Source organism: Epinephelus fuscoguttatus, linkage group LG12 (genome assembly GCF_011397635.1).
Source record: "Epinephelus fuscoguttatus linkage group LG12, E.fuscoguttatus.final_Chr_v1".
NCBI classification, from domain to species: domain Eukaryota; kingdom Metazoa; phylum Chordata; class Actinopteri; order Perciformes; family Serranidae; genus Epinephelus; species Epinephelus fuscoguttatus.
The window spans coordinates 12593420-12616328 of NC_064763.1; the positions used below are offsets into that span (position 1 = coordinate 12593420).

At 42.1% G+C, this 22909-nt stretch overlaps 1 protein-coding gene across 1 annotated transcript; it reads left to right on the forward strand.

Moving 5' to 3' along the window:
* Window positions 1-209: 209 nt before the first annotated feature.
* On the forward strand, window positions 210-21813 carry ap2b1 (adaptor related protein complex 2 subunit beta 1). The gene is made up of 22 exons (XM_049593048.1): window positions 210-342; window positions 3646-3701; window positions 3849-3954; window positions 4532-4667; window positions 5162-5407; window positions 5921-6111; window positions 7233-7454; window positions 7559-7679; window positions 8506-8601; window positions 8759-8874; window positions 9002-9167; window positions 9455-9553; window positions 9749-10008; window positions 10195-10387; window positions 11936-11977; window positions 13018-13170; window positions 13334-13479; window positions 14921-15050; window positions 15238-15322; window positions 16360-16446; window positions 18553-18707; window positions 19065-21813. Exons 2-22 carry the CDS (start codon window positions 3665-3667, stop codon window positions 19137-19139), a joined length of 2862 nt encoding a protein of 953 aa, XP_049449005.1. The 5' UTR covers window positions 210-342; window positions 3646-3664; the 3' UTR covers window positions 19140-21813.
* The last annotated feature ends 1096 nt before the right edge of the window (window positions 21814-22909 follow it).

Genomic DNA, 22909 nt, shown 5'->3' on the forward strand with positions numbered 1-22909 from the left:
CCACATCATCCACATGCAGTTGATCATGGGTGGTGTCACTGCAATGACCTTGCTGCGTCTGATATGTCAGGTCCTTTGCATACACGTGCTGTGATAGCTCGCAGATCAAAATGATATAAAATCGATCTGTAAAGCATTGGATCGGTCGAATTTGTCTGTGGTGCAGCACATCCTGGTGTGCAATACCTCCCTCAGTATCAACTCAAAAGGGAAGTTCCCTAGTTTCATGACAGTGAACGCACCATCACAATCCCGATTCTCCATCTTCCTCAAACCAGGCAAGGGACCAACCTGCGTCTGTCACCCACCGTAACATTTTCCCGCTGACATACACTCCACCAGGTATCTGTAATATATCACTTTAACATTTTGGTATCGTTGTTGTTCATTTTGTGTTATTTCGTTGCGATAATTTAGCTGCCGAGCTAATCACGTACACAGCTCCCTGACAGCAGCGGTTACTGGGCCGCTGGCCACTTTTCTGTTTTCATGTTAATGCTAATATTACCAGTCAAACCAGACTGGATAGGCTAATCAAGCTGGCCACCCCGTAACGTTAGCTGGCTGTGTTATTTTGTCCGTTAATTTGTCGTTAGTAGCTAGCTAGTATCGCTAGTCCAGAGGTAGCGTTAGCGCTAATCATTAAACTGGTGCATTTAAAGTTAGCATGCAGCAAGCTAACGTTAGCAGAGCGAAGCTGCTGTGATTCGGGTTAACTGAGGCTTTCTTAACGTCTGAGAGAGGTCAAACGTTTTCATGTCCGTCTGAATTATCACGACATATTGAGGTTTAATTCTGATGTAATGAGTCAATTGACAAAATTACAGTAACACAGGAGCTACAGTGTTAACGTACACACAACTAGCTAGCTTCATCTTTAACAGTTCCATTGCTTTAACATCAAGATACGTTAACGTATGTAGCGACTGCAGCAGATTTAAATAATATTAGCTAACTTACATTGTGTTGTATAACGTGAGCTAGCCACATAAACTACGCACACTTTGCTGTTTGTGTAAAGTGTGATCTTATTTGTGCAGCATCCTTCCTGCATCTTGGACACACTCAGCAAAAGCCAGAATTTTCTGTGTTGTGTGTTGTCCATATACGAGGACAAATGTGCAGATTTAAACAACCTGATGTGACATAAACAATATAGCCAAAAGTATGTGGACACCTGAACATTTCACCCATATGTGACTGTTGAATTTGACATTCAAAGCCACCGTTATTAACATGCATATGAATAGTTATAACCACCTCCACTCTTAAGGGGAGGGTGATACCACAAAATCTGGTTTCGATCAGATACCAATTAATTCAGGGCCAGAATTGCTGATATGATACCCGTACCATACCCTTTATATTTAAACTGGTGTATGTATTTTCATGTAGGGGAAAGCAGTGTGTGTCACGGCCCTGTAATAATATCAAAGGTCATATTAAAGGTTTGCAGCACTGCCCACAAAACTATATCAGTATGAAAAGATCAAGTTGGCCCAAATCCATTTTAGTTTGACACAATTGGAAATCTTTGTGGGGGGAGTTAAAAAGTAGTTTCCAATGGCCTCTCAAATGAATCTAGTGTTGCAAAATGATATACATATTTATTGATTCAGGCTATTAATCTTATAATGCACAGAGCATCAGCAGAGAGGCCGAGGGGGGGAAGGAGCAAGACTTTGTCGTCATTATATATGTCTTCTGTATGAAATGTCCATGTTGTTGCTGTCACACAATACACTCCAACGACCAATGATGCAGCTCACACTCAAACTAGCAAACAAACGCTCACCTGACACAATCAGGCAGCTCTGTCTTCCACACATGCAGCACAGTGCTGGATTGTACGTGTGCTACTGCAGTAAGTTCATTCATCTCACAGACTGATATAGTGTAGCACGTGCAACATATAGACAGATGTCATACTGTAGACTAATTAACAGTCAGATTAAACAGAGGAGCAGCTCTGTGTCTCTCTGAGTGCTGATGGAGAAACTGTGAGTGAGTGAGTGGGGTGGGCTTGAAAGTATGTCGATATATCGTACATAGTTGTCAAATGGCCCAGCCCTAAAATATGGTTGCTTCTGGTCCCAAAAAGCCAAGATGGCAACAGCTGAAATGCTGAACTCGAGACTTTTAAATGGGAGTCCACAAACCAGTGGGTGAGATTATGGCAGCTACGTCCATTATTGTTTATAGTCTATGACTGAAACAGGAATGAACAATTCCCAATCTGGTGCCACAAAGTTGGAGGCTCACTCTTGCCTAAAATATGCTGCATTAAGGTTTCCCTTCGCTGGAACTAAAGTACCTACAGTACAGTAGCCCCAAGCTCCAAACTGTAATTCAGTTCCAGCAACCTTTATAGTCGTCACTGTGCAGCCAGGCAGGTCGAGATTGCGATTGCATCCTGGCGATGGCCAAAGACTTTGCTTTATCAGACCGCCAGATCTTGAAGCCTGATTCATCTCTGCAGATATGACGTTTCCACAGCACCACAGTCAAGTGCTAATGCGCTTAACACAACTCTTATTATGTGATCTTAGGCCTATGTGCCTCTGCGTCACCATGGAGACCCATGTCATGAAGCTGCCAATAAACAGTGCTGACCTTGCTTCCTGAGGTAGTTTGGATCTCAGTAGGTAGTGTTGGGGATTTGAAATGATTCGTAATGCACTTGGTGGTGCTGCAAACTTGTGTGGCCTACTGCTTCATGTGAAGAACTGTCGTCGGTCCCGGAGACATTTCAGCTGAACCATAACGGCACTTTAGCTGACTGGGGCAAAAATAGCAGAGATTGTGATCTAATCAAGACGGTGTCGTGTGATAGTGCCACCTTGAAAGTCTCTGAGCTCTTCAGTGTGACCTATTCTACTGCAGATGTTTGTCAGTGGAGATTATATGGCTCTATGTTTTATGTTAAGCGCTTGGTGTACGCAGTAAAACATTCAAATTATGTCCACTTTTTACAATATAACTACGTGTGTTAGTAAATATACATGGAGAGATGCTATGTAAATGCACAGTAATCTGTATTTGCATTTTAATGCATGTATTGGAAAAGGCAATCCAAAATACCAGTATGGTTGTCTACTTTCTGTAACCCAGTCTGAATCCAGTTTGTATCTTTAGGTACTAATGGTAGATCTTATTAATGTTAATTAAAAATCCATTTCAGCCCAGTCAGGTAATGCTGGAGGCAGCACAGATAAACTAAATGACTGCACTTCTAATGGATCTAGAGTGTGGTTTGATCATCAGAATGCCACATAGTCAAACACCGGCTCAGGGATGAAGAGACACTGAATGAATTAAGAAATTAACTGTTATTGTACGCTGACTAAAAATCAGAATGTAACACTTTTGGTTTTTGCAGTTGAAACAAAGGATCTGAGACTTTTTAGATGCACACAAACAGCTTTTTTTCTCTCAGATTTTGTGCACAAATTTGTTGAAATCTGTGTCAGTGAGCACTGCTGCTTTACCAAGATAATCCATCAGACTGACAGATGTTGCATATCCATATGTTGATTAAACAGCATGATTATTGGGGTGTGCCTCGGGCTGGTAACAATAATAGGCCACTCTGAAATGTGCAGTTTTGCTGATGGCATAATAACGCAGTGTATCTCTTCTCTGCAGACTTTAAAGGACCACAGTCATGACGGACTCCAAATATTTCACAACAAACAAAAAAGGCAAGTAAGGAAGGGAGTGTGAAACATCAGTGGGGAAAAACCTGACAAGCCTGTTAGACTTTGCTGCTATTATTAATTTTCAGTCCATTTTCAGTGACTTCAAACTGTGTTGCTGCCAACACTCGCTGTGTGTGATTCATCTTACAGGGGAGATCTTTGAGCTGAAAGCAGAGCTGAACAATGAGAAGAAGGAGAAGAGAAAAGAGGCAGTCAAGAAGGTCATCGCTGCCATGACCGTTGGCAAGGATGTCAGGTATTTATCAAAATGTAAAGGAGTACTTTGTTCCAGGGTCCGAAATTAACACCTGCCAGGTAAACCAAGTAAACCTAATGCATAGCTATTGTGAGGAGATCTGCTTGAACTGTTTCTGGAATTACATTTTGGCATCGCTCAGAAACAGGAAGTGACATTAAATTCAAGTTCCAGTAACTTTCAGGCATTGCTGGCAGTGTTTTCAGCTGTGATTTATCAAGCAAATGAGTCAGTACAGTGGAACCTGTGCCAAAGCGTCACAAGGTTCTCATAAGTGAAAATTGAACCCAGACAGTGGTGGAAGCGGGAATGTCAGGAATGTGGAGGAAACTGTTTGTGGAGCACTTGGAGCTCTGCCCAATTTCACACCTTTGCACATCTGGACAGTCAGGCATGAAGTCAGGAAACTGTTTTGTTACGTTTACCACTTACGAGCTGGCTGAACGACACCTCTGAGAGAGTATATATCGGCTCTTAGGATGGATTGTTTACCACATTACTCACAGTATAAATGTAAGAATGAGCCTTGAAGCCTCACACTGTAATCTCTGACTGAGTTCTCTTGCTTTGCTGTCAGTTCTTTGTTCCCAGATGTGGTGAACTGCATGCAGACCGACAACCTGGAGCTGAAGAAGTTGGTCTACCTTTACTTGATGAACTACGCCAAGAGCCAGCCCGACATGGCCATCATGGCTGTCAACAGCTTCGTCAAGGCAAGGCCCTACATGAACATGTTTTTTCAACTGTGTATGACACTGCCAGGGTATCTGACACTGTGACATCTAACACGTCTGTGTTAGATGCATCCTTAATTGTCATGCTGTTTGAAGGTGTGTTTTCTTGACAAGCAAAGTCAGGAAGTTCAGGTTATGTTCTCTAGAGACATCAGGCAATTGTCTAAAAATATCTTTTTACAGGATATGATGGTTTGCACACTTGTGTTTACATTGTTATTACCTTATTCTTCAAAGATTTGTTTTGCTCCTCTGTAAACCTACAAAGCCAAGTTGTTGTATAAAACCTACTGATTACTAATATCTGGAAATTAATCATCTGTAAATTTGTGTTAAATACACAAAGGATATTTAAGGTTTTAGAATTAGTCATTGAACGTTAATGGAGTTTGACTTCTGTGTCCCTGAGGGAATGTAACAGTGAAATCTGACTTCATTAAAACTACACCTGCCTTTCTTGTCTTGCCCTCTAGGACTGTGAGGACCCCAACCCTCTGATCCGAGCTCTGGCTGTCCGCACCATGGGCTGTATCCGGGTGGACAAGATCACTGAGTACCTGTGCGAGCCGCTGAGGAAGTGCCTGAAGGATGAGGACCCGTACGTGAGGAAGACGGCAGCTGTTTGCGTGGCTAAACTTCATGACATCAATGCCCAGATGGTGGAGGACCAAGGCTTCCTGGACTCCCTGAGAGACCTCATTGCTGACTCCAATCCCATGGTAGGTGTCAGTTCCAAGGCAGTCAAGGATCAGAGTTTGATTCTAATTTTGGCATGTGTAACTGTTATCCACTCTTAAACACAACCAGTGGAATAAGGTTAAACTCCATCAAACTCAAACTGGGGTATGTCTGGGATTAGGTGGCGCTTAGAATGATTTTAGTGTAATTTAGTGACAGTGTACACGAGATAAAACGATGGATTCTCGCTAATGGCACTCATTGTCATTCACGGTCCGAGTCGACACTGTATGACACTCCGTCGGGCTATAATCGGGCTGATATCATGTAGTCTGAATCCGGCATACGTTAGAATGAAGCAAGACAAGCAGATCTGTCCAGGTTGTTTCTCTAAAGCTGCATTAATTGTGTTAAATGCTTTAACTACAGTTTGCCTGAGTTTTATTTGGATTAAAGTGATGATGAAGTGCTCCTCGCAACCTTTAAATATGTATTGATTTAATCCAAATGGCATGATGGCGACAGACTTATCACAAAACACCTATGTCCTTTAGGTTGTGGCCAATGCAGTCGCTGCCCTGTCTGAGATCAGCGAGTCTCACCCCAACAGCAACCTGCTGGACCTCAATCCCCAGAACATCAACAAGCTGCTGACGGCGCTCAATGAGTGCACAGAGTGGGGACAGATCTTCATCCTGGACTGTTTGTCCAACTACAACCCCAAGGATGAGCGCGAGGCCCAAAGGTGAGTATTGTTGATTGTTATTTGATAGGGCTGCACAATTAATCAAAATGTTATCGAAATCACAGTATGGCCAAGGACAGTGTCCGAATCGCAGGAGCTGCATTTTCTTGTGATAAAGGTAAAATGTGTCACAAATCATATCCCAGAACAGGAAACGTGCTTGTTAGGTACGGGCCTCAGCAAAATCACATCATCATTTTTATATTTTTTCAGTGAAAATGAAATGCAAAAATAACCATCCATCTATTTTAAGTCGCTTATCTGGGGCCAGGTCGCAGGGGCAGCAGGCTGAGCAAAGCATCCCAGACGTTTCTCTCCCCATTGACCCTTTCTAGCTGCCCATGGGGATCCCAAGGCGTTCCCAGGTCAGACGACGGGATATATAATCCCTCCAGCCTTTTCTGAGTCCGCCCTTGGGCCTCCTACCAGTTGGATGTCTGAACCACCTCAACTGACCCCCTTTGACATGATGGATATATGATTTTTTTTAAATTTTGTGCAGCCCTACTATATGAAGAGCACTAATTGTTGTTGCCCCTGCTGATTTTTAAGAAAAAAATAATTGTATTTTATCTGATGAGGAAAGTTTATTTATGAATACAATATAAAAATCCTGACCAGCACTAAACTAAAGATCACACTAAGAGTTCATTATGTCTCGTTTTGGATCTGTGTTAATGAAACTAGTTATGATTAAAGAGTCAGTTAACCCAAATTACGAAAACATATTTTGTCACTTACCTCCCATAGTGTATACCCATGCAGGTAGTTACTTCTACTGACTATCACTGTGCCAGGTCTGTGGATAAGTGAAACTGTTTTTGGAAAGAGATAAATTTAAAGTTTAGATTTTTTAAATGTTACTTTAAAATAATTTGCATAGAGAGATACCACTCGAGGGAAATTAGATGATGTGGGACAACCACCACTCCATCCAGCTTCATCTTCGTAAGGTGCTGGAAACATAAATAAGTCCAAACTGGTAGAAAAGATTTCGGCACAAAAGCTAAAATGTTGTAGGAACAGACACAGGCCCAACACAATCACTAGAACAACTTGATTCAGGTTCATGTTATGTTACATTTCCCTGACTGACTCTGATCTTTCCCTCCCTGTCAAAGCATCTGTGAGCGTGTCACTCCCCGGCTGTCTCATGCCAACTCAGCAGTGGTGCTGTCAGCTGTCAAGGTTCTGATGAAGTTCTTGGAGCTTCTGCCAAAGGACTCCGACTACTACAACACCTTGCTGAAGAAGTTATCCCCACCACTGGTTACTTTGCTCTCTGGAGAACCTGAGGTCCAATACGTGGCTCTGAGGAACATTAACCTCATTGTCCAGAAAAGGTGCGTGACCATAAACAGCAGAGGCTCTGTTTCATTTTTTACTGCTACTGCCCATTCTATATATCGATACAGGCGACAGTCTAATATGTGTTGCTTGTGTGCAGGCCTGAGATCCTGAAGCAGGAGATCAAGGTTTTCTTTGTCAAGTACAACGACCCTATCTATGTGAAACTGGAGAAACTGGACATCATGATCCGCTTGGCCTCCCAGGCCAACATTGCCCAGGTACCTTACATGACAGTGCTACATAGGGTTCTGCTCTCTTTCACAGTCATAGTTTAAAGCAGGGGTCTCTAAACTTTTTTGAATTGGGCCAGCTGTGTCTCACATCAAATGGGTTATAACAAATAAAAAAAAAACGCACAAACAAATGAGACAAATGCAGCTGTTTCATTTTCAGTGAAATGTGTTCAATTTCCGACTTTACACTTATCTGCTCTCGCCATGTCTGCTGCCTAGGAAGTAGGAAGTCTCTGTCGTTAGGTAACCGTTTATTTGCTTGGCCCCCTTGCTCAGACCATGCCTGTTTTTGAACTCACCCTTCATTTTGATCTCAGCCACGCATTTTTAAAGTTTCGTGACTGCATCTTGCTCAGTGCTCATTATCGTGCTGACAAAATCTGCTCACAGACATAAACACCTGGCGAAATACTCAGAACAGCCTCTGTGGTAGTTTCCGTTGTGGTGTCACTAGGACCACATTTCGTCGTGTTCACACACATAGACACACACACACTCACACACATGGTTAAAACAACACCATCAGAGCAACACTGTCAGGGTTAGTAAATGTATGTGGGAGTGAAATATATTGAAGTTCAGGATGATATTTGGTTTTTCAGGGTTTGAAAGATCCAACTCATGTGAAATAGATAATTTTTTTGTTGTGCAAATGATGTCTGTTGTTAAATGGAGTGTAATTTTAGTAAAGACATCAAACTCAAACAAAATCAGTACACTGAATCACATCTAAAACCCTTTAGACAGATCTCTATGGTATGGTATTGGGTACACATACAGTATCTTTCACTTGTGTCCTGTGTCACTTTAGGTGCTGGCCGAACTGAAGGAATACGCCACAGAGGTGGATGTTGACTTTGTGCGCAAGGCTGTACGAGCCATCGGACGCTGTGCCATCAAAGTGGAGGTAAGAAATGCTGTCAGTGCTGCTGATGTCTACGCCAAAGTCCTCTTGTGGGCATTGCAGCACAACAATCTTAATTCTAATCAGACTTGACACCAGAGCACTGTCATAGTAGCAAAATCATCATGGTGACACGGCGCCTCTGTCCTGTTCTCTCCAGCAATCAGCTGAGCGCTGCGTCAGCACCCTGCTGGACCTGATCCAGACCAAAGTCAACTACGTGGTTCAGGAGGCTATTGTGGTCATCAGGGACATCTTCCGCAAGTACCCCAACAAGTATGTTTCCCACTGAAGCGCTGGGAACTACTCAACAAATAATTATACAGACAGCCAGTCACATTTACAGCACTTCATGAAAGATGCTGAGTTTTATTCTGACCTCTGAGATACTGGTGTTCTTCAGGTATGAAAGCATCATCGCCACACTGTGTGAGAACCTGGACTCTCTGGATGAGCCCGACGCTCGTGCTGCCATGATCTGGATTGTTGGCGAGTACGCCGAGAGGATCGACAACGCTGACGAGTTGCTGGAGAGCTTCCTCGAGGGTTTCCATGACGAGAGCACCCAGGTAGGTTCTTCAAATAAGCCGACAGCATGTTTTGAAGCATGTACATCCAGAATCTTTCACGGTTACTGACGTCATATTCAGCACATACAAAGATAATAGGGGCAAATATAAAAATAGCGCTGTTACTCTCTTTGGAAACAGGCTTGTTTTGCAGTAAGGTTTTATGTTTTACACATCAGCCTGTCTGGCTGTTTCCACACTTTGCCTTTCACTCCTCCTACTGCGAGGATGGGTGGCATTGTAAACTGAACATATGATAATCTAACAGCATGTGCTTTGATGTCCAGGTCCAGCTCACTCTGCTGACTGCCATTGTCAAGCTGTTTCTTAAGAAACCATCAGAGACACAGGAGTTGGTGCAGCAGGTCCTCAGCTTGGCCACCCAGGTAAGTGTTGTTTTTTTATTCTCAAGAAGTGCAGACGATTATTGTTTGTTAATTTAATATGGACCCCTCTTAACTACCATAAACACAAATAACAGCAGTCCAACTGATCCACAAGATCTACTCCTTCACTGAATAAATAGGAAACAAAGAAATATGATTCACAGCACACGTGTTGAACTCTCTGCTCCTCTGCAGGATTCTGATAACCCCGACCTGCGTGACCGAGGCTACATTTATTGGCGCCTGCTGTCCACTGACCCTGTGACGGCCAAGGAGGTGGTGTTGTCAGAGAAGCCCCTGATCTCAGAGGAGACAGACCTGATCGAGCCCACCCTACTGGACGAGCTCATCTGCCACATTGGCTCCCTCGCTTCTGTCTATCACAAACCCCCCAGCGCCTTTGTCGAGGGCAGCCATGGAATCCACCGGAAACACCTTCCTGTGCAGCACAGCAGGTCAGACACACTGTGACAAACCAGCATTTCAGTTTTTCTACTGGCAGCTGTGCATCCCATGATTGCACTCACATGGTTTTGACTTCCTTTGGCTATCTTGCCATGTGCACTCTCTTAACATGTAGGGCGATGCGCCTTTCTAAATTACTTGTCCCTCACCAGCACTACTGTTTCCTCCTCTGACAGCATTGACACAGGTGAGAGCCCAGTGAGCGGCGGGCCAGCAGCTGCCATGGACCAGCCACATGTGATCCCCAGCCAGGGTGACTTGCTGGGTGACCTGCTGAACCTGGACCTGGGTCCTCCAGTCAATGTGCCCCAGGTCTCCTCCATGCAGATGGGTGCAGTGGATCTTCTGGGAGGAGGCCTGGACAGTTTGGTGAGCCTGAAAACACACACACACCAATTTAACTGTAGAGTGGAAGCATTGGCTAAGCATGGCTAAAGACTTGATCAGTGTTCTGTGCTTCCTCGTTTTCATACCAATGCTTATCTTGAACAACGTTTTGGTGTTACAAGTCCAACAAACTTGTGTGTATTCATCACTCAAGATTTGTTTTTAATCTTATTACAGTACATTTTTTGTTCTTTTCAAATGAAATTTTGTGTTTTGTTTTTTTTTCTTGCTCATAATGTAAATATGTTTGTGATTTAAACTGTTTAATAATTTTTGTTCTGAAAACTTTAAAATGTATGACTCTAATTGTTGTGAAAAGTTGGTATATTAACATGTTATTATATTTTCAACACAGAGCTACATTAAAGGCGGATTTATGCTTGTGCGTCAGCTCTGTGCAGAGCCTATGCCGTAATTTACACACGTGGCCTATGCAATTGCGAGCATTTATACTTGTGCAGTGGTGTGTCTGTGTCACTCTGCAGTAACACTTCCAAAACACTAGTCAGCAGCGGAGGTTTCTGTGAAGTGCTGAAAAGTTTAGTTGATTCAAAAAACACACATTAAACACACATTAATCACACATTAAACATGGCTTAATAGAGACAGTTTCAAACACAAGTACACAAATCAGCTTCACGATAACTCGAAGCATTCACAGACAAACACTTGTCTTTATCTGGACATATTTTCCCCACAAATACAACATGCTAACGTTATTAGCACAAGCCTATGGCATTTTAAATTGTATAAATTAGCCTAGCAGCTAGCAGATGTTTCCGCTGCTCATATGAAGCCAGGGACAACAGCAACATTTAACAAAGGTAACGTTACAAATTTCGGCTCCATATCAACTCACAACCTTCACAGACAAAACACCTGTCTTAAATTAAACACGTTTTCCAAACAAATACAACATGCTAACATTATTAGCACAAGCCTGTGGCATTTTACATTGTATAAATTAGCCTAGCAACGAGCAGAGATTTCCTCTGCTCATATTAAGCCAGGATAAATCACACACAAGACTTAAAATACTATTTTTGTGGAGGCGTTATTGTATTCACAATTTATTGTTTCTTATCTGTGAAATTAAAGTAAATAAAAGCTTTGTTTCCACTGAAGAAAATGGTTTCAGCTTACAATAATAGACAGGAGGTCTGCGTCACCACGACATGTAATTGAATTTCTGGGGAGGTGCATGTCGGGCTACGATGTAGTTACAGCGTTGATTCGACGCAGAAGTATAAATCAGGCTTAAGCCTTGTTGTATTCTTCCTCTGTTGATGGTCACTCCTCCGCTTCTCCAAGCTGCTGGAACAACTGGACTCCTTTATGATCTCCTTGCAGATTTTAAAGTCTTATTTAATGTCTAACATATGGTATGGAGTTGGTATTTTCCCAGAAGTGAGGGCTCCTCTTGATGGGTTGCGGTTGCTAAGAAAGTCTCTGTCTCTGTCTTTGTTTGTGTGTTTGGTCTGTCTGTGATGTTTGGATGCTGTCTTTGGGGAACTCTCTTCTCTCCTGTAGCTGGGGGGAGACCTGGGCGGAGGTGTTGGGGGAAGTCCAGCAGTAAGTCAAGCCCTTCTGTTCGGCAGTCTGCCTGTCTGCATGCTGCATGTTGCAATTTAACCCACCACACTCTCAAACTGACCTCTTCAACTTTTTAAACCTGGCTTCTCTGTCTCTCACACTCAAATACTTTCAGCTAGAAGATCACGCGGATATTTTGCACGTTTTAGCCCATTTTCTGACCGGGAAAAGCATCCCAAAATTTTCACTTGCGCTCATCTCCATCTGGAGAGGCTGCACATTTTACTCTAGGCCTGCCACCTAATAGTCAACCAAATGTTATTTGACCAGAAAGCTCATTAGTTGGCAAGATTTCATTGATCGTTTTGTCTCAGAAAAAACAAGCAAACAAACTAACGTGTTAAATAAATCCAAACCTATATGACTGGACCATGTGTGACTTTAATTTGAAAGGACAGACACAGGAAGTGTCCACACTCAGTAGTCAGACAGGAGTCAGGTTAATTTCCAGGGCTGGTACCTGCGGTTATTCCACAGGCTAGTTAATAACATGTCGGGCAGGAAATCCAAAGTGTGGGATCATTTTGAGAAGGTGAAGGACGAACCCAAGGTGATATGTAAACTCATCTTCATTGGTCGACTACAAACATGACGTATCATCTGAAACATGGAAGTAGCTACATGCCCATTAGCCCACAGTGCCATTAACAGGCGGCTCGCTCGTGGAAACTTGTGGAAAATGGGAGCAAAAACCAAAAGTATTGCGTTTGTATTTTTGGTCACTGTCACTTTCTAAGTAATGGGCTAAAACACACAAACCACAGGTGAGGCTCTCACCTCACATTTGAGCTTGTTCACACTTCCTCTGTCATAAGGGCTTTGGCTAATCACTTGCTATAGTTGAAGTGTTTTTTTTTTTTTTTTATAACGTTTCTTACTTTGGCATGCCTTAAGATTGTCTGTGTGCTTCTCTTTGTAGGTCAAACTGTGAAGTTGCCAGTGATGCATACTGAAATTATGGTTGCTTAGATTGTGTTTTGTGTGTATGTGTGTGTGTGATTTTGTTGTTACCGCTTTAGGTGGGACAGAACTTCATCCCTTCATCTGTCCCCAGTACTTTTGCTCCGTCACCCACACCAGCTCCTCAGGCTGTCAGCAGTGGCCTTAACGACTTGTTTGAGCTTTCCACCGGCATGGCCATCACCACTGGAGGCTTCGTATCCCCTAAAGCAGTGAGTTCACACAACCTCAGAACATTTAGCATTCAGTCAATTACAGCCACATTGCTCACAGTAAAATAACAAGATACACAGTAATGTGAGATCCTTCAATGTGAGGCAGCGTACTAAATATATACAATCTGTAGAACTGATGATGTTTGTATTGTTCTACCAGGTGTGGCTGCCGGCAGTGAAAGCCAAAGGACTGGAGATCTCTGGAACCTTCTCTCGCCGCCAGGGTCACATGTACATGGACATGACCTTCACCAACAAGGCCCTGCAACACATGACCGACTTCGCTGTCCAGTTTAACAAGAACAGGTGGGTGAGATGAGTGTTAAACAGTAGAGCTGCTTAATTATACCTCATTCACAACAATGACCAGAGTCGATCGGGGTCATCTGACCTGTCTTTTGTCTATTCAAGCCAAGCCAGCCAACATGGGTTATTTCCTGGTCATGACAATTCAGATACGACCTGGATCACAACCCGGAAACAATGCATACCAATTACCTCACTTGCTGAGAACTTATTTGTTCAGGCATTCTTTTCTTCTGTGTACAATGGATGCCTTTCTTATTTAGCAGCCTCCTTGTGTTCGCACACACTACCTTGTCCTTGTCTCCGTCCTGGTCATCTGCTACATAACTTCTCAAGGTCCTTGTGGAACCCTAAAAAGTCTTGAAAGTTATTGAAACCATTGATCTAAAAATAAAGCTTTAGTTTGTATTAAAATGTCTTAAATTGATGTTTCAAAAGTCTTAAAAATGCGAAGACATGGGACGTATGTTTCCTGACATGAAATTGTAAAATCTCAAAAATAATTGGTTTGATCTCTTATTTTTAAAGAAGGATTTACCGAATGTCTCTTGCATTAACGTCACTTAGATCAGGATAGTGGAACCAGCAATACTCACATTTTGTTTCCAGCCACAATGTTCAGAGCAGAGGATCTACCGTCTGCTAGCTCACTGTCACTGTACACTGGGCAACATGGCAAAGTGCAAATGCGATGAAAACTGGTTATTTAACCAAGATTTAGCTGCATGGCTGAAATCGATACAAGGCAGTGCATACTAGGCTCGGTGTATTGTGCAAAAAATGTTTTATAAACACAGCGGAGTGCCACATGTAGAGTGAAGAACAAAAAAAATCGCCAAGAAACCCCACCAACAAACAGCAGGTATTTTCCAGTTGGGTTCTATCCTCGTCTCCGCCACGCCTCCACCATATGTCATGCTTTTGTTTTTCTTCATTTTTTGTTATTGTAAAATTGGTCCTAAATTTAATTCCAAATAGCCTTAAAAAAAAGTCTTGAATCTAATTTGCCTTTTGCTGTAGGAACCTGTTCTTCCTTGCCAGGAGTTACTGCACCTCGAAATCTTGTCACATCTTCATGTTCAAATCGTAGCTGTAGCTAAAAAGATTCCTGCTGACATTGTTCTGTTTATTTCGGGGCTGCGGCGACCTGTGACAATTACGTCTGACCTGTGTGCCCCCATTTGCAACCAAATGACCCTTGTCTGACCCACCTGTCTACCTGGGTCACAAAGCCAAGTCGGTCAGCGTGGGTTCATCGTTTCAAAGAAAATGAACGCTGGTTGAGTCATAGGGAATTGATGAATAACACAGACGCTTTAACCTTTACAAGAAAGACAGGTATGAAAGGAGTATTAGACTGCTGTAATTCTAGTTTGATGTGTAATTGTATATATTATAACTGAATGCTGCCAGTGTTTGATTTTTGTTGCTTTCCACACAGTTTCGGGGTGATCCCTACCAGTCCTCTGCCCATTCACACTCCGCTGATGCCCAGTCAGAGTATTGAGATCTCTTTGCCTATCAACACCATTGGGCCAGTCATGAAGATGGACCCTCTCAATAATCTGCAGGTACAGGAGCTGTCACTCACCAAACATCTGAACAGCAGTGCAACACATTTGCAAAACTGTCACTTGTACTTTCTTGTTTGCGTCCTCTATTTTTTGGAGTGTTTTGTGTAATTGCTGATATCACCCAGCACATCTCAGCCGTGCAGAACAAGCAAAATAAGCTTTTGTTTTGTTTACTTGTGCCCAGGTGGCTGTGAAGAACAGCATCGATGTCTTCTACTTCAGCGTACTCATCCCTCTCAACATATTCTTTGTTGAGGATGGAAAAATGGGTACGATTGTCACTCACGACTTTATAAAACAGCATCACGTTTCTCTTTACACCCTCACTGTCACATTATTCAGTGATAAACAACATCTTCAACAACCACTGAAGCAGGGACAAAATGTTGCTGGTAACACGAGATGTGTCATGATTTCTAAAATATGCATACTGCAGAATTTAAGACAGGAAGCACTACTGTGCGATATCTGAAAACACAGCTATTTGTAGACAGTTTTAAAATCAGGTTTGTGCTCTGTCTTTGGAAGGAAATTATTGCCATAAATATTTGATTCTTATAAGTTACTGAAAGTATATTCTCGGAACCCATCGGCTGTATTCGGTGTCTGACTTCCGGCAGACGGCGATACAGCCTCTGGGGGCAGACCACTGATTTTTTGGCATTCCGGTTTGATTTGGGCGGAGGAGGCGAATTTCCATTTCCGACTTCCATTTATGTAGTAGTAAATATGCTGAACCACTGCGATGGATTCAGAGTTTGCAGTGACGCCAATTATATTATAGTTCACTGCACGGACCGTTTAACCTGGCAACAACTGCAGCTGGCTCAAACGTGATTGGTCAATATCACGTGGACTACAAACAGCCTACAACCGGAAGCCAGGGCTCTTTTCCTCTTCTTCCGGAGGCAAGATCTCTGGGGTTTGCCTACAGAATCTACATTCACTGAATGTAGAGTCTGTATATAGAGACTACTGAAAATATAATTGTGAAATTAAATTACTACTAAATCCTTAATATTTACATTTAAGATTTTACTTTGAAAATGTCTTGTCTGAATTCCTGTGGTGTGGATTCTCTCCTTATTTCAGTGAATATCTCAAGTTTAAACTCAGTTTTAGTCGTGTAATTTCAATTTGCTCCAATTCAACAGGCTTAAAATTTAAACAACAGCTCTGTAAAATGGTCTCCAATATGCACCTGTCGGCTACATAAATGCTATACTGAAAGACTAGAGAATAATGTGTCAGGTTTCTCCATGTGGAAATCAGCTCTCAGCTCAGTTTTTGTTTCTTCCTCCTTCAGAGCGACAGGTGTTCCTGGCTACCTGGAAAGACATCCCCAATGAGAATGAGCTCCAGTACCAGATAAAGGAGTGCCACCTAAATGCAGGTAGGCCAAGCTGGTGAATAAAGTCGCCCTCGGTTACAAAGCGATGATTCTAATGTCCTGTTTGTTGGTTAACAAATAAGAAAATCTCTCTGCTGGACAGTTAAAGTTGATCATTGATTTAGTGTATGTTTATTTGCTTAATCTCACTCCTTATATCATATCATCTTGACATTTACTTTTATTGAATGCAGTTGGAGAATCATCGGTTGTTTGGTTAAAAAATGCGGTCAAAGATTCAAATTTTTTTCCTGTCTTAATGTAAGTTACCATGTGCCTTCTGATTTATACATTATCTAAGTGAAGTTTCATACAAGCAGATCATATTTACGACACTTAGTTTTGGCCTAAGTGCATTTTTTTTCCACCTGATATGCCACCACTTGTTCTGTTCACAAAACATCAGCTGATCATTTCAAATTTATCTGTATGTTTCCATTTATCGTGAAACCAGTGAGATAAGTTTCTGTTGACAGTTGTTTCGTTGGCATGTTTGAATCTGTGAAGAGTAGGGCTGCACCCCCAGATTAAGAGTTTACCTAGTCGACCAGCAGTCACCATTACGGTCCATTAGTCGACTAGTCTCCTGCATGTTTCTGATATGAATGTAATGATTAAATGATATATTTTGGTGGTTTGAGTTGAAGGTGTGAGAAAGAATATTATCAGTAACATTGTTAACACTGTGCTACATTACAGAGAAATACAAAAGCGTACTAATGAACCTTCATTAATATAGGCCTATATTTTATCTACAAGTGCACGTCACACACTGAGCGAGCCGCCTGTTAATGACGCTGTGGGCTAATGGGCATGTAGCTACTTCCATGTTTCAGATGATACGTCATGTTTGTAGTCGACCAATGAAGATGAGTTTACATATCACCTTGGGTTCGTCCTTCACCTTCTCAAAATGATCCCACACTTTGGATTTCCTGCCCGACATGTTATTGACTAGCCTGTGGAATAACCGCAGGTACCAGCCCTGGAAATTAACCTGACTCCTGTCTGACTGCTGAGCGTGGACACTTCCTGTGTCTGTCCTTTTAAATTGAAGTCCCACATGGTCCAGTCATATAGGTTTGGATTTATTTTGACAAGGTGCAGCTCCTAATAGAGTTTCACTGTTGTTTTTTGTTTTTGTTTTTTTCTGTGACTAAGCGACCAGTGAAATCTTACCAACTAATGACTTTTCCCGTCGACTAATATTTGATTGACTGTTTGGAAGTAGCCTTAGTTAACAGCTTGATCAGACAGGACCATTGTGACATGAGCACACCTGAGTTTGCAGTGAAGTATCCAGGCTTCTCTCCTACACTTTGTCCTCCTCGGATGACCATTCATAATTTAATTCAAGTGATATTTGTGGAGATGTGTTCATCTTTGCGGTGCAAAGTTTGTTACACCACTGATGTAGGCCAAATAAAATAAAAATAATTAACATCTGTAAAGCTGAGTGATACACAGTTCAGCCTCCCAGTGATGTTATACTCAATATCAGCACTCAAAGAATGCCTCTTTTTGTAATGAAATGATTCGTTTTGGAAATTAACTGTTTTATGACTTTTTTACAAGTTTAACTTCACATTTTTAGAGTGGTGTTTCACTGTGACCAACCTGAGGCACACCTGTGTAGTAACAATGCTGTTTAATCATCACCTCACCCCAAAGGGTTGCCCTGGACACCATCTCATCCAAAGGCCTCACTCTTCTCTCTGTGTTTGCTTTCTCCACCCACATGCATATCTCTGGACATTTCCTCTTCCTCTGTACCTGAAGGACACTTCCAACCTGCCCATACTTGTGCCGCTCTTATCCTGGCAGCACAGTGGTTAATGACCTCTTAGCTTAGCCCAATGTTGTAGAGTACCCGGTCAGGTTTACTGAAATCTGAAGGTTGTCAGTCATAGTTTATTAAAATCCTCATAGAGCTATTTACCATCAGTTTCCCGATCAACCTTTTGCCAGTAGCAGTTTGCATTAGCTCATGTGAACATTAGCGTTAGTACCTGTAGTGATTACGGCCTTTTGTGCGTGTGTTTCATGTGGTTTCTCTTTGTTCAGTAACTCAGGTATGTGAATTACCTGACTTTGATTCTGGTCTTGCAGACACAGTATCAGGCAAGCTGCAAAATAACAACATCTACACCATTGCCAAGAGAAATGTAGAAGGCCAGGATATGCTCTACCAGTCCCTCAAGCTAACCAACGGCATCTGGATCTTGGCTGAGCTCCGCATTCAGCCCGGCAACCCCAACTACACGGTAGAGTATTCACCAATAACCTTTTGGCCCTCAGCTTTATAGTTGTTTGACGTTTTGTTATTTGCACATTGACTGTGGAAAAATCATAGGTGACATTGACAAGGTTGAATGTAGAACTCCAACGCAGGTGTGTTGGTCATAGAGGGTTTGGTCTGTAAAATGGTCAAAAATGTTGTTCAGTGTTAGGTAAAGCTCAAGATGGCGTCCTCAAATCTCTTGTTTTGCCTCAATCTAAAGATATTCAGGTCACTCTCATAGAGGAGGAAAGAAACCAGATGATCACTTGTACGTACTTGATTGTATGTACAAGTGAAGGTGTCTCCTGTCGTAACTCTGCGACCCCTCTCTGTCTCTTAGCTGTCTCTCAAGTGTCGGGCCCCGGAGGTTTCTCAGTACGTCTACCAGACATACGACTCTGTGCTGAAGAACTGACCTGCTCTCCCACTCAGCAACTTGGCTTCATCCTGACGACAAACTGCAGTGTTTTATCATTTTCTGCCATCTGCAGCAACCGCCAAAACAAAGGAATCCAAACAGTAAATGACGGGTTTCTAAATAATTTGGAATATTTGGTGTTTTTTCCTCTGAAGACAAATTTCAATACAAAAGAATAGTGTGTGTATATCATACTGGAGTTAAAACGTTCAAACACTGTTGATGTTCTTTATTTTGGCAGTTTGAAGCAGCATTGGATCCTGTTTGAACCCCCATTTAAATTTTTACCTCCCAGTGAGAACACGTCAACCATTCCATCCTTAACTTAGTGTCTTAATGTTGTAAAGATGTGACTGATGGTGAAACTGTCAAACGAGTGAAAAAATAATCTCCCCAGTTTCCATGAAGCCATTCTTTTGTACGGTGTGTGGCTCACACTCCTTTTGGTTGTCTTTTTTTTTTATCTTGACTTTGCTTCAGTTGCACCTTCAGAATAATACCAGTGTTGATTTGTTCTTTTTGCCATTAACGTGTGTGAACCAACAATGTGATCAACAGAAGCTACTAACGTCTGTGCTACAGCAGGTTTGCCTCCCGGAGGTCAAAGCTTACAGTTACTTACAGAGACATGCTAAATTAACCAACGTTATATTGCGCAACATACGTGTTCCTGTTCTTCCTGTCATGACTTAAACACAGCGTCTTGTATTTAATGGGTGATAGAAATATTACTATTTCTCCATAAGTATAACGCCCAGTTTAGACCAAAGATTGGCAGCGCAACAAAACCGGTTTAGAACGTTGCAGAAAAAAAGTGTCAGCGGTGTGAACTGGTCAGTCTGAGCTCGACTCAAGCTGGGTGATGGTGTGACCTGCAGATAGCTGGTCAAATCGCTGACGGCTGGCTTTAAAGCACGTCACCTGTTTCAACAGCCAATCAGCTTGTAGTGAAGCTCACTGGTCAAGTCAAAATGACTGCAGGAGGCGTGTTCACTTGCTGCAGCAGGTGCTCCGTCCCCATCAAGCCCTTTGTTTGCGTCCTCACCGTGTGCCGGTGTCAGACGGTGGCGATAATTGGTGCTGTTTTTAAAAATATATATATTACTGTGGCGTATTGATTATGAATACAGTCCATCTGATGCTGGTTTTGTTTCATCACTGTAGCCAGTATCTCACTATCACTATCCCCATTCAGATTTTAAGAAGCTACAAATTATATTCAGCCACAAAATAAACCTGAAAAGCTGCAAATCAGAACGGAGGTACAGAGAGTTGTTGACCAGAGATGATACACTGTCATCTAGTTGCATTGATGTGAACCAGCGGGTTTTTAGAATGTTTCAGTTGCCTGTTTAAACTCAGCTCATCTTGTCTTGAATCTTTGGTCTGAACTGGGCTTTAAATGTTGACCAGTAAATGAAAAACTTAAACTAACATTCCAAACGGGCGGAAACAGAAACGCAGACCACAGATTGCACGAGTGAGAGCACCAGTAACTCTAAAGTGACGACAAAATCCTGGCGTTTCATTTCGGCTCCCCACCTGTGAATTATGGCGAAAGAAAAACAAACTCCCAGTGTGGTGAGGTGTCTGCAGGCTATTTCAGTGGAGGAACACAAACCATCAGTAGGACAGACAGTCGGGAAGCTTCTGACTCAAAGTAACGCACAGTACATTTGTTTAACTTGTTTAAATATCCAGCTTGCCATTATTTTCAACTTGCAAGTCTTCACTTGGAACCACTACATAAATCACAGCAGCTATTGAATATGTGTTAACACACCAGTGCCACTCCGAAGATGATTTGCTGGTTCATTTCACATGTATCTTTTTGTAACAGCCCCGTTTACTGCAACCACTTAGTTGTACACCGCTTTATGCATCGTCATTCCTATTTATTGTGCATCTACCTCTGCCTGTTTCCTTTTTAACTGGCTTCACTGTACCTTCAGTTCTGTAATGTGCTTTCACTTTTTCATTGTGTTTTTGTGATCTCCATGTCATTGTTGTCAGGCCAGTCCAAACCTGTGGCAAATCAGCTGAACCAGTCTCACAGGACCAAGCATTCGCGCAAATTAAATGCCAAGCTTACGTTTTAGTACCCTAGTGTCAGTATAACCTTCTAATGTTGGCTTTGTGTGTGCTATAGAACAAACGCCCAAAGGCCCAGAGTTGCGCTAGTACAGTGTAGTCCAGTGATGGTGTAGTTTATGTAGCTGATAAATGAAAATGTTTTGGTATTAACCCTGAAAAGGAAATGAAGCCTTGCTTCTATCTGTTCAACAGAAAAGACTTTTTCGGTGTAGCAGTTGTGTTGGTGACACTATTTTCCTACATGTAAAGAAAAAAAAAAAAAAAAGTTTATGTGCCTGCATGAGCCCACTGTCCATTTTATCCTTTCTCATTTAGGTTGTGGCTTTGCTCCATTTCAAATCTAATCTCTCACCTTCATGTCTCTGTTGCAGATCTCATATGTTTTTTAAAAGCAACATTGTCTCGAACACTCCCACATATAGAAGCAGAACATTTGCCAGCAATGCAGGATGTTAGGTGAGAGCGATCATAGCATCTTGTGAAATGGAATATTTCTAGCATCTTTGCTGTAACCCTGCTGTAAATGATTTGTTATTGTCACAGTACCACACCTTATGTCATTAAACTGTCAAACACACGATGCTTCACTGTGTTCAGACGTCCAGTTACAAAACACAGCAGAACTGACTGAAGAGACGTGTCACAGTCAAGTTGGTGATCACAGAGGTTAGTGGAAATGCCAGAATCATCATCATCATCACCATCATCACCATCACTACCAGGAACCTGTATCCCAAATCAAGATCAGAGGGTCAGCTGACTGAAACAATTATTTTAGTTTACACTGTATTTAGATGGTGCATATTGCCAAATTACTCAAGCTGACGCTTACATAGAAAATTTAAGGCTTCTATGCTGGCATAGAAGTGCTGTTTTGTTATTTTGAGGGGTCACTGAGCAAATAATGAAGCACTCATTTACAGCTCGCTGTATGCACTGCACATAATGGGGCCTTGGAAGGGACGGTACATACACCATGCATTAGGGATGGGAAGTTGGGATAGACAAGAGGGGGCCCCTGACAGGTAAATCCACTTCATGTAAAGCCGCTGGAGTCATCACTCCTTTACAACAAAAGAGTAAAGTAACATAAACAGAGCAACATGTTAAGAGATTTTTATTGTGAACATAAGAGCATGGGGGCAATTCGAAAACAGTGGAAGACATTAATGGGAAAACCTTTGTCCTGTTTTGAAAAGAAGGTACGTGAACAGAATGCAGATACACAATTTAATGACTTATGCTTTCCATAATAGTTTAGAAGAGATGGATTTAGTGTTTGTGGCATGATCATTTCACTGCTCTCACATGATTGTGCCACAGAAACTTGACATTTTTTCTGATGAAATCAAACAATGAATCCTGCAACTCTGAAACCAAGGCCCATTAGCATCTTTTCATTTTAAACATTCACATGTTGAACAGCGTCCAAAAAGTACCTCCTTCGAGCTGGAGTTGAACCAGCAACCTAAGGATACCTGTTATGATTAACCTACAGTCTTCCGCTCTACCAGCTGAGCTATCAAAGGGAGCAAACAGCCCCAGGTTGTTCAGCCTGTGCATCAATGCTGAAATGGATACTAAACCAAAGTTTATTTTGAAAAGACTCAACATTATAACACTTATGACAAATTTAGAAAGCTCTTCCCTCAAATGGTTGGAGAACAACCACA

Coding starts and splice junctions, on each gene's coding strand:
- ap2b1 (XM_049593048.1), top strand. CDS start 3,665: ATGACGGACTCCAAATATTTCACAACAAACAAAAAAG. Junction 5,408..5,920: donor TTGCTGACTCCAATCCCATG/GTAGGTGTCAGT, acceptor TATGTCCTTTAG/GTTGTGGCCAATGCAGTCGC. Junction 9,168..9,454: donor TCCATGACGAGAGCACCCAG/GTAGGTTCTTCA, acceptor TTTGATGTCCAG/GTCCAGCTCACTCTGCTGAC.